Here is a 10,592-nt window from a genome sequence, read left to right as displayed (position 1 = left end):
AGCAACTTTCTGCGACATTATAGGACATTAGTTCTGTGTGGTTGTGCAGATCGAGGAGTGGAGCTATTCTCTAGGTGATCGTTGCTGGAACTCAGAGCCTGAAATATCCATTTCAAACGAAAGACCTACGTCGACGCTAATAAATTTAAATTGCAGACCGGCCTTTCAGATAAGATCCTTCCCCTCGACATTCCTAAAACACCCACACCTCAAACAATTGTGTCCAGCTCCTGAAATGGACCGCGACGCCAAGTTCAGTGGCGAGCCCGAGCCAGAGCAACAAAAAGGATTCCACCTGTTTCCCAAATTCCCCCTCAAACTGCGCATCATGATCTGGCAACTGTGCGCACCAAAAGGCCGCGTTGTGACAATCAGAGATGCTAGTACTTGGGCTATGGGCAAGAGAGGCATTGTCTGGAGCTGTCGAACCCGCGCCACTTACACCGTTCCCGCCATATTCCAGGTCAACAAAGAGTCCCGCAAAGCAGCTGAAGGCATCTACGATTATACCTTCACCAGCCGCATCGGCCACCCCGTTCCCTTCAACTTCCTCCTCGATACCCTCCTCTTTGATGGACCCGATGGCGCAAGCACCCTCAACACCTTCATCAAACCACGAACGATCGGTCGAACCGCCGGGGCAGATGCGGAGCTCAGTCTTATGCACGCCCGTCTCCGAACCTTGGCTGTGGCGGGCGACGACCTGTACATCCACACCTCTGAAGATGTCGCCGGCTTCTACAATCTCCGCCTCTGCCTCCTTCCATGGAAGACTGCTGACCACGACGATGAGCTCCGTGATTGGATTCAAAGTATTTGGGCATGCAAATTAGACGAGGCAAAGCTCGAGTTGACCAAGGAGTTTACCGCTAAGGAGTTTAAGCTCTTGGTTGCGGCGAGAGTGGAGAGAGCTAGACTGCGGGCAGCGATGGCGGGGATGAGTGAGCTTGAGCGGATGAAGGCTTTAGTCAAGGCGGACACGAAGATTCACAACGATATCATGAAGGAGAAATTAGAGTTGCAGCGATTGAGGATAAGCAATACTGAGGTTATCTTTACCAGCGGTCTTGGTGTTGAGGCCTGGCTTGGCGCGGGCGTTGAGGTGAGTTTCAGGTCCATAGACGACTCCAAAAGGTGTACCGTTTCCTGATCAAGATCTGCAGGTTACTAAAGCTCCGGCCTCTATTGTTCCTCCTCTCGATCGCCGAGGTCTCGGTTTCCGGTCTTCGTAATTTGAGAAGGTGCAATGTCGAACTGGGACAGTCGCTGTGTTGTTTGGTCTTATAGGCTTTGAAAAACGGTTTATTGCGAGGCTTCGGAGTTCTACACTTGCCTGGCATCTGAATCTGGAATTTCTGGGGCTTTTGGAAGCGGGAGGGAGGTTAGGCTGGGTAGTACGTTGAATCTGAACGTCTCTGAATGTTCCTGAACGTTGACGCGGACATTGAACAATGAAGATCATAAGAACATGCTGCCCTCCATATCTTGTTGAGATTTCCGCTCGCTGTAAAATTTAATCTCTGTAGCCCCTTGAAAAAATCTGACGTGGAAATCCTCTTTTAGCCAGCGCCGCAGGATGTTTTTCTACTTATATTGCTAGGCGACATATAAACAAATAGGTAAGCAGATACAGGGACCAGGGAATTGCCGCATGAAGGTGTTTCATGCCCTATTTCTGTTTGGTTTCTGTGGAAAGCTCAGTTTCTATGGCCCTGAGGCTTCTTATAAGGGACAGCCTAAATTCAACTTGAGGAAGGCACGATCCTCGTAGCTTCCTCCGCCAAACACAAACAGCACGTGATCTGTGAATCCACCTTAATTATAGACACATTCGAGGCCAAATCACCTTTGATATGCTTACATTCACCTTTGATAGCTAGATCAACTTAGTTCCCTAGGTTGGTCTACTTTATCAGTCGGCTTGTAATCGGGTGTTGCCTAGATTCAAAGCTGTGTTTATCAACAATCGATACCACAACATCCCATTCGGCAATTTCCAGCTCGATATCCGTTTGGGGACACAAAATCTCTGTACTTTATAGTACAGGGGATATTATAGTGATAGTCGCCTTTACTACATGAATCCCGTCCTCTTTGATACAGGTAAACAAACCCGAGGCGCGTCGACCACGATCTTGCTGACAATCACGCAGATACTCCTTTCGATCTCCTTCTCCCTTCTTTCTGAATACTGACCACAGACATGCAGCGACCGCAGAAGTTCGATCCCGAGTGGATCGACTTCTTTACAAGCCCCTGTCCTTACTTTGTCAAGCAATTGACGACTTTCCCTCAATTCTCGCGCTTGTATGTCCTTGATACATCTTCGTCTCTTTGTATATATTGCTGATTCACGCATCTTCAGCCCCCGAGAAATTCAGCACATGATCTGGGAGCGCGCCATTCCCGATCGCCGAGTGGTTCAGTTCACGGCTCCAGACGCAATTCAGAGATCCTTGACAACTCCAACAGGCTCCTTTGTCCTTCGCATCCGCTACATCAATCCCTCTATTCTTCTAGCTTGCTCCGATTCCCGAGCTGCTGGGTTGAAGATGTACGAACAGGCCTTTGCCCCATACGTTCGAAGACCAATTTACTTCAACTTTGAACGTGACTACCTTGAGCTCGACACCCGCACCATTGAATACTTCGCAGAGCTCTCCGAGGATAATATTGTTGAACTTGAGCAGCCTCCAAGAGTCAAGAATCTGGCGGTTGCAACCAGACGCGCTCTGCGGGGCGAGGACCTGGTTTTCTACTGCCAGTTCTTTAGTGGTTTAGAGCGGCTGCTTGTCAAAGAACCAGATACCCCAGATACCCCAAATACCCCGTCCATTGCTCGGCCACAGCTTCCCCACACTTTCCAAACTGATCAGCCTTCTTTCCGTCACAACTGGGAGAATCTGCGTGCCCCAATCATGAAGAGAGTTCCGTTTGTTCGACCCGCACTGGAAAAGTGGGAGCCCCCTCTACTGATTCTAGGAACTGACAGTCAATGGAGCAAGCATGCTAAGGGAGAGGCGCAACCTGAGGCAGAGTGGGGAGGTCTAGATCCGAGCAGTCCAACCCCAATGGAATGGGAGCCGACTGCTTTTATCCCAAGCTTGGAGTACGTCCCGAGATCAGAGACTGTTGGCCCACGTGGTGCGGTTGTTGAATACGTGAGGGAGAGGTTCGATGACTCTATCGCAGAGACGGAGCAGGAGGAGCACGAGAGCATCAAATCTTCCCTATTCTACAGCCCCCGCCGTATAATTCCACGGATGCGGCATTGAATGGGGGTGCTGGTCCTGCAGGACGTGTTGATATGTCGGTGGTGTGCTGGGCGTGGGGTGTGGGCAATGGAGGAGATTGATGATACAAATTAGATCCAGACTGAGCTTTGAACTGGTTAAAATGCTCTTAATTTTGTTCTACAATTTCTGTATTTGTTGGGGTTGGAGGGTGGAATGTTCCTGGGAGATGAGACCAAGATAGGAAATGAAACCTCGTCGACGATCCACAGCAAGCTCTACTCAGCAGTGACCCGGGCCATTGGCTCTGCGCTATTTAAATAGTTGGCTCTCTACGAGAGTTTTATTTCTTACCAATAGTCTCCATTTATGTTCCAGTGTTTTTAGCTCTTTAAAACAGAAGTTTTTACGGCAACAGGTGACGAGAACTTGACGATTCTTTCCTTTTTGGCTACATCATCGCCGATTCCTCGTCTTCCACTGAGCGAATCTCTTGCGTGGTGGATACACTCAACTTGTTTTAAATGGCCTATCTACTAGCCTTTGACTCTGAGAAATCAGAGTGATAAGCACGAGGCTACAGTCCAAGGGCCAGGCGCTGTCTCTGAGCAAATACACACAATCATCCAATATGTTTCCCTGATAGTCTAAAGGCATAGAAGCCAGGTGATTGGAATGCTCACTCACAGCCAGTGGCGCATCTTGTCCTGACGTTTGATATCCCCGGGTGATGTCATGTAAAAAGGCTAGCTCTTGTGCTGCTGATATATTGTGGGTGGCATCAATCGCTTCACTTTGAGCGACTTGGATCTATCAACCTATAAGTACCGTGTGATTTTCCTAGTTTTTCGATATCTTAGTCTCCATGCCATCATAGATACCAGGAGCAAAGCGTGATGGACACCATCTTCCGTTCATGTTTATCACTACTTCTTAAAGTCATTTGTTTATACAGGATCTTTATAACTGTAGCTTGGTTTTTCAAGAATCTAAATATACGAAGCGGCTATACTTTATAATCGTTTGCACACAGACAGTAAACGGAGCACGCTTATTATTGGTTTTCGGCTTTCTATTCACGATAGTATATGTTACGATGAATTAGGGTTCTTAGCGCCGTCGGCTAAAAAGCGGAGATATCGACCGCCAAGATATTCTCGCAGGCCCTCCTCTCTTCACCTCTCGACCTCCTCCCCTGATTTATTCCTTTGAATACACGCCCCTACTTCATAAACGAATTAAGTATCAGCATGATGGACAAAGCTTCTTGGGGCTACTTAGCACAGCGCCAGTTAATGGTCGACCGGAATCAAGCAAGCATGAGGCCCCGTTACCCCAGCGGTAAGTTGAAAGACATGGATTTTATGCAGATATCTGAGACTCCAGCTGACCTCTAAGCAGACTGCGTGCCCCCACCACCGAATATTCCTCCTATGGAGCTTCTTGTAGACATATGGTCCGACAATCTACTTGATGATCGCTTCAATGATATTGACTGGCCTCCTTTGATACCCAAAATCGCGCATCTACAAGTTGTTCCTGAGTCCCGAATCACTTTCGAAGCTCAGACTCCCAGTTTCACAAGCATAAATCAGATCGTGGACGCAATTACGGGGGTTAGCCTCAATCAGGAAGGCACGCTGGCTTACACTGCCAAGAGCGACCCAAATGCGCCTAAGATGGCCCTTGCACCAAGCTCATCCCGAATCGTATGTGCTCGGCCGCTTTTAAACTATGGATATCTGCTAACAACTGTGTGCCGCAGATCTCTCTTTCTCCGATCGAACCTCCCAATAACTTATCACGTTTTGCCCTACTTCCTAAGAAAGTAAGGCACCAAATCTGGGAGATATCCAGCCACAAACCGCAAATAATCATCGTTCTTGAGAAGATGCGCGATCTTGATTCTACGAATCGATTTTTTATCCACCGGATCCGCACCAAGCCTCCTGGAACGTGGTTCGCATGTAGGGAGTCGAGGGCTGTTGCCATGCAGAGATTGATACCTTGCTTTTCGAAATACATGTTGAGACCTGTCGCTTTCAATCCTGAACTGGACACTCTGTTGCTCGGAGAAAACGCCCTCAATCTGTTCACTACTCACGATCCGAGAAAACGCTGCAAGGACAAGGTTCTACGACACCTGTAAGTAATAGGGAAGCCCAGCACTTTCTTTACTTCGATCCCCTGAAAATGTTCTGAGGGTTTCTCATCATCCATCGCAAGAGGTAACTGCTGACTTTACGCTACCCAGGGCGCTCTGTCCTCCCACAATTGAATACCCAGACAAAGGTTTCAGTAATGATACCCGGGATGCTATCACTCTCCTGGTGGAAGCCATCATACAGTTTGACAATCTCAAAGAGTTGACTTTGATCAAGGAGTCTCTAAATCCTATACCCGATCACGTCTGGCCAACTTACATTATGGCAAATCGCCGATTCCAAAGATGGACCGCGAGGGGTCGCCTTACTTCAAAGTGCGGATTCCAATTCTTGATGATGTCACTGCCAGAATTCGAGGCACACGTCAACAGGCGGCCAATGATTTGAATACGGAAGAAATTGGCAGAGATGTATGATAGCTTGGTATGGTCGGTCTATCTGGAAAGGGCGAAGAGCCATGACTTAGGTAGCCAAAGTACAGAAAATAAACATGTAAACCACCAGGTTATCAAATTTCTCACACGAGGAGACGATGATATTCGTTTTCTTACTTACAAGATCAATTAGCTCTACTTTCTTTTCCCTACCCACATAGGGAGGGGGGAGTTTCTGGGCAAACGGAAGAGGTGAACTTGGATATGCATTGGCAGTTTATTTGATGATTTCTAAGTGATTCTCCAAAGGAGAGCTTCGAGGAGGTTGTAATAATGGCGAGGGTATAAAGCAAACGAAGCCGAAGTCTCCCTACAGAGCTGTGTACGGAAGGAACGTCTCAATCAATGCAGGTTTTCCAAATATATAGAACTATTTCTTTGTTGACAGTGTTGCGCGCTGAGACTGAAACCCTGAACGCTTTACTGGAAGGGTCCATGAAGACTGGAGAGCATTTAAAGAGATGTTTCTTGCAAAGATCCCGCTACTTCGTAATGTCTTGTAACTCGTTAGGCACCCTTTATTCGTGAAGGAGTTCGTGCTTCCCCTTTCTGTATGTAGATACTGCTTATTATAATTCCGTTCTTCCTTGACTTACACCACAAAGCCTGCTTATGCATATGCATCCATCCCCTTTGATTCGGTACCATGATGGCATTTCGCAATAAGCAGTTCAAAGGCGGTGGCGCACCAAAGTCACGTTCTGATTGGCTCATTGTTTCGCTTAGTGTTCTCTGTTCACTTTTAGTTTGTTTTGTTCCGGAGGCAGATACAAGATTGACCAAGCCTCGCTGATCGAACCTCGTCAACAACAGCATGCAAGCAACACCCATGACGCTCCCGACAGAAATGGATCTCGATATGGAGATCGAGCGCCCTCAAATAGCTTCTGCTCCTAGCAAAGAGGATTCCCATGTCATGATACCCTCCGTCGACCACATGGACGTATCACCCGGAGCAACAGTAGGTTCACAATCGGCGGCGCTCGCAAAAGAATCCATCTCTTCGGGTTCTTCTCTGACGCCGCAGCAGATCGATGAATCGTCTCAGAAAGTCCACGCCGCTCCAGCAGCAGCTCAGTTCCCTCCAGCAGCAGCTCCCAGCGCAACAGCCACAGATCAACAAGCCCCACCTCGCATCGTCAAGATCCATCTGCGCCGCTACACCAGGGCTGAGCTGGCCGACCGCACGCTGAAGAAGACCGGCTTCTACACCACCGGCTCCCCCATCGCCGGCCCCAACGACCTCAAGGGCATGGTGGACAAGAAGGGCATCTCCTACTGCAAGGCGCGCGGCGACATCCTGATGTTCGACGACCTCGAAACCCTGCGCGTGTTTGTGAGCCGCTACATGGGCGACGTCTCTGCAGCTCCCAACAATTCTGCGCCCGTCGGGATGCGAGGCCTCGATCTCCGCTCGCTGGTCGTCGCGTGGAAGAAGGTGCCCGGCACGTGCGACCTGACGTATGCCACCATGATAAACCGTGAGCTCTTCCCGGCTACGCTCAACAGGCTCCTTGGTATCTCGCAGGCTCATCCAAGTCCCTTGTTCAGGCATATGCCTCGACCGATCGGCCGCTTGTTGGAGGTGGTTGAGCAGTTGGGGAACGTGAAGGAGGTTACGCTGGTCTATGCGACGGAGCATGAGAGAGATGATTGTAGATGGGGCCAGCTGGTTACGGGAGATGCGATCCAGGCTTTCTTCCTCCCGATCTTTGTCCGTAATTGGAAGGAGACGCTGAATAATCTGTGGACGTGGTTAGACTGTCCGGTCTACACTTGGATGCGGATGCAGAAGGGCTCTTGGAACTACGTCCTCAGGTTCAACGATATCACGGAGAAGGAGCTTCTAGCTTATGGGGTTGGGAACTCGGACGTTGAGGAGGAGGAGATGGATGATAGCGATGATGGAGACGGTACAGAAGACGATAAGGGTGCTGGTGAAGGAGACGACAGCCCGGGAGTGGGTTTGGGTCCTGTGGATGGGCCTCCTGGACTGTATCAGTCTGATAACGGCTGGGATACCATTAAAGACCATGGGGAGGGTGCCCCCTGGAGAGACATTCAAGGAAGTGCAGAGATCGGTAGCTGGTTCGCTGATAAGGGTGTGGTTGAACACGAGGTCTGGGATGTATTTCTAGAGGAGGTTGATGCGACCGACTTCTACTTGTAGCTCATGTGAGCAAGGCTATAACTGAATGCTCATGAATGCAGCTCTTTCTCTAAATCATGATCGATCTTCTTCTGCGGACGTGTTTGGAGAATGATTCCAAGCTCCGGGGGGAGATGGGTATGAAAGCGGAGGATTATGATAAATAATAGATGGACTCATATTCGAAGAGGAAAGAAGACTCTTACACTATATGAGCACCTGCAGGTGTTTGGTTTCGCCTAGTTATCTAGCACTTGGCACCCAGGCGAATCTGTACAGTATGCTGTATTTTCAAAAACGCAGGAAGTGGACCGTATCTTCGCGTGGGGGATTATCAGCTAAGATAAGATGGCCAGAAAGTTCTTGGAAATCGCGAGGTGTAAATAAACCCTCAAAAGTTATGGGCAAGCGGATAGCATCTCTATTAGCTCGTATACATCTACATAGACTATCAGCAAGCCCCAAGTGGGCTAATCCTCTCGATTTCTGAAATTTTATCAGTGCAGGTATGAGAAGGGTCATGCTGACTGGCATAATTTAAATCGATCCTATCATAAACCGCCTTTGGAATAACAAGAGTAGCACCGAGGCGTGGTTTCAATACTCTATATCTATAGCTCAGTCTCTAAATATAGTGGTCACACGCTGAAATCACAGTAATATATGTGTGGCCTTAAGCTGAAGAAGGGACCCAGATAGAGCGGGTAGTTCAAGACTCCACGACTAAGTAACGGAGCTCGTGTCAACAATGATCCTACTAAGCTCAGGCACAATCTCTATCCGAAACTCGATAGAAAATCCATTACGCAAAATATAAACGAGTTCATAGAAAGTATTTTATAGCTCTACGCGTTTTGCATTCGTTTTCCTAATTTAGCAGCCGACGCGGCCACGCTATTGAAACCTCCGCATCAATTCCTCTTCCGTCATCAGCGTGATCTTCGCATCCTTCCACCACTCCGATGTTTCCACTTCTTCTAATTCTCCATCTACCGGGTGCCAATAAGAAAAAGCGCGCCGCGACGACAGCAACTGCTCGCTGAACATCTCCAAGAAGGTCGATATCCGCCTCTCCGTCTCTTCCGCGTCGCCCACGACCACTAATCTCTCCGCCCTTTCAAGCAAGGGCATCATATCTTCCGTATCCGGCGACTTTTCCCCGCCGGGATACACAATGATGAGTTCCTCGAGCCGGTAGTAGCTGAGGAATCCGCGCTCCATGTCGCGATAGCAGAGTTCCCCTAGCACCGACTCACTTCCGAAGCACGCTCTGGCGTCGGCTTCGTAGAGAGTGCCGTGGGAGCCTGCAACGATCGACGCGGCCTCTAGGAAGCTATGGATGGCTATGGATCGGATGTGCCTGTTCCGTTGCTGGTACTGCACAAGCCGCTCGTTGTCGATTCTGTATGCCCAGCTAAAGTAGCCGAGCTCGTGGAGGCCTTGGAGCAGGATCGTGTCGAGGGAAGGGTTGAAGATTGGGATTGGTATCGTCGACGGATTCTTGGTCATCAGGAGGCGATCGTCTTCTTGGATCCATTCGTAGGAGTCCGGGTTCAGGCTTTTCACGATCGCGCGGGCCTCGTGGTTGGTGGCCAGCAAGTTGCGAGGACTTCGGGTGCACGAAATCCTGCCTGGTTTGACCTTGGGAATGTTCAAGGGGGGTGCTCCGTGTTTATAGTCAAATTCATACTGGATCAGCTGCGGTCTGATTGCGAACTTCCAAATTTTGATGCGGATTTCGGCGGGGAGTTCGGAAAACTTGTGAAATTTGGGAGGCTTTGGAGCCGGAGAAGAAGCGGGAGGAGAGGGAATGACCTGTTTGCTTCTGATAGGAAGTCCTTGGAGGCTTTTGAGAGGAGGCATAGTGGTCAGATACTCATGTGGGTGAGGGAGAGAGTGATATGCGAGTTGATGGAGTTGGAAGACCTGGGTCGTGGCTAGGCTGGTTTATATATTTACATTTCTTGGCCGTCAGAGACCATGAAAGGCTTTGGATGTACGCAAAGCTTCTGATGCAGAATAACAAGTGCGGATCTCCAAGGTGGAGTGATTCATAGGCGAAGCCGCAACGGTCACCAGTCATCACTATATAATGCCCGCAGGTCCAAGTTCGTGAAACGCGGGATACAGCAGCACCTTCTTTCGTATATTTTCCAGGATATATATTTATTTATACGTCTTCGAACCTCATTCTTATCGCTACCTCTCTTTACCGTAGGATCTAGAAAAGCTTCAAGCCCATCTATTTTCAACGAGTAAGCAGAGACTGGTACTCAATAAAAATTAACCTCTGCCCCGCTGAGAACTAAAGAGACTCCATCTCTCGCTCCAACGGCTCTCAAGACACCCAGAACCGTCATTATGCACCCCGACATCACTCTAATCCCACCTCGTCAATATTTACTACCTAAATTCTAACAAGCTATTTTATCCTCTTCCTCTCACCTCCTTACCCTCAATTTCACACCATCCAACACAAACAAAGGCTTGAATAAGAGACATCCCAATCCAAACTTGTAAATAAAGAACTGCTTCATTAGTATCACAGAACTGTATAATGCAAGCAAGTCAAATCCATATTCAGTTATACGCTTCTTCAGTCTCAAATCAG

General features: G+C 48.8%; 5 protein-coding genes across 5 annotated transcripts; 4 read left to right on the top strand and 1 right to left on the bottom strand.

Annotated features, from left to right (window-relative positions):
- Positions 1–235: 235 nt before the first annotated feature.
- Positions 236–1,232, top strand: L3040_006870 (uncharacterized protein; the record flags this gene model as incomplete). The annotated part of the gene is made up of 2 exons (XM_066156065.1): positions 236–1,102; positions 1,164–1,232. The coding sequence occupies 2 exons, from the start codon at positions 236–238 to the stop codon at positions 1,230–1,232; spliced, it is 936 nt and encodes a 311-aa protein (XP_066010883.1).
- A 971-nt stretch (positions 1,233–2,203) lies between these two features.
- On the top strand, positions 2,204–3,275 carry L3040_006869 (uncharacterized protein; the record flags this gene model as incomplete). Its single annotated transcript, XM_007296776.1, has 2 exons — positions 2,204–2,307; positions 2,366–3,275. 2 exons carry the CDS (start codon positions 2,204–2,206, stop codon positions 3,273–3,275), a joined length of 1,014 nt encoding a protein of 337 aa, XP_007296838.1.
- Positions 3,276–4,552: 1,277 nt separating this feature from the next.
- On the top strand, positions 4,553–5,785 carry L3040_006868 (uncharacterized protein; the record flags this gene model as incomplete). The annotated part of the gene is made up of 4 exons (XM_007296775.2): positions 4,553–4,574; positions 4,635–4,942; positions 4,999–5,378; positions 5,488–5,785. The coding sequence occupies 4 exons, from the start codon at positions 4,553–4,555 to the stop codon at positions 5,783–5,785; spliced, it is 1,008 nt and encodes a 335-aa protein (XP_007296837.2).
- An 861-nt stretch (positions 5,786–6,646) lies between these two features.
- Positions 6,647–8,002, top strand: L3040_006867 (uncharacterized protein; the record flags this gene model as incomplete). Its single annotated transcript, XM_066156064.1, has 2 exons — positions 6,647–6,793; positions 6,863–8,002. 2 exons carry the CDS (start codon positions 6,647–6,649, stop codon positions 8,000–8,002), a joined length of 1,287 nt encoding a protein of 428 aa, XP_066010882.1.
- Positions 8,003–8,875: 873 nt separating this feature from the next.
- L3040_006866 (uncharacterized protein) lies at positions 8,876–9,844 on the bottom strand (the record flags this gene model as incomplete). Its single annotated transcript, XM_007296773.1, has 1 exon — positions 8,876–9,844. The coding sequence occupies one exon, from the start codon at positions 9,842–9,844 to the stop codon at positions 8,876–8,878; it is 969 nt and encodes a 322-aa protein (XP_007296835.1).
- Positions 9,845–10,592: the final 748 nt, after the last annotated feature.

This window comes from Drepanopeziza brunnea (assembly GCF_022702325.1).
Source record: "Drepanopeziza brunnea f. sp. 'multigermtubi' strain 214-2 chromosome Unknown ctg12, whole genome shotgun sequence".
In the NCBI taxonomy this organism is placed as follows: Eukaryota; Fungi; Ascomycota; class Leotiomycetes; order Helotiales; family Drepanopezizaceae; genus Drepanopeziza; species Drepanopeziza brunnea.
This window is presented reverse-complemented; position numbering and strand designations above follow the sequence as displayed.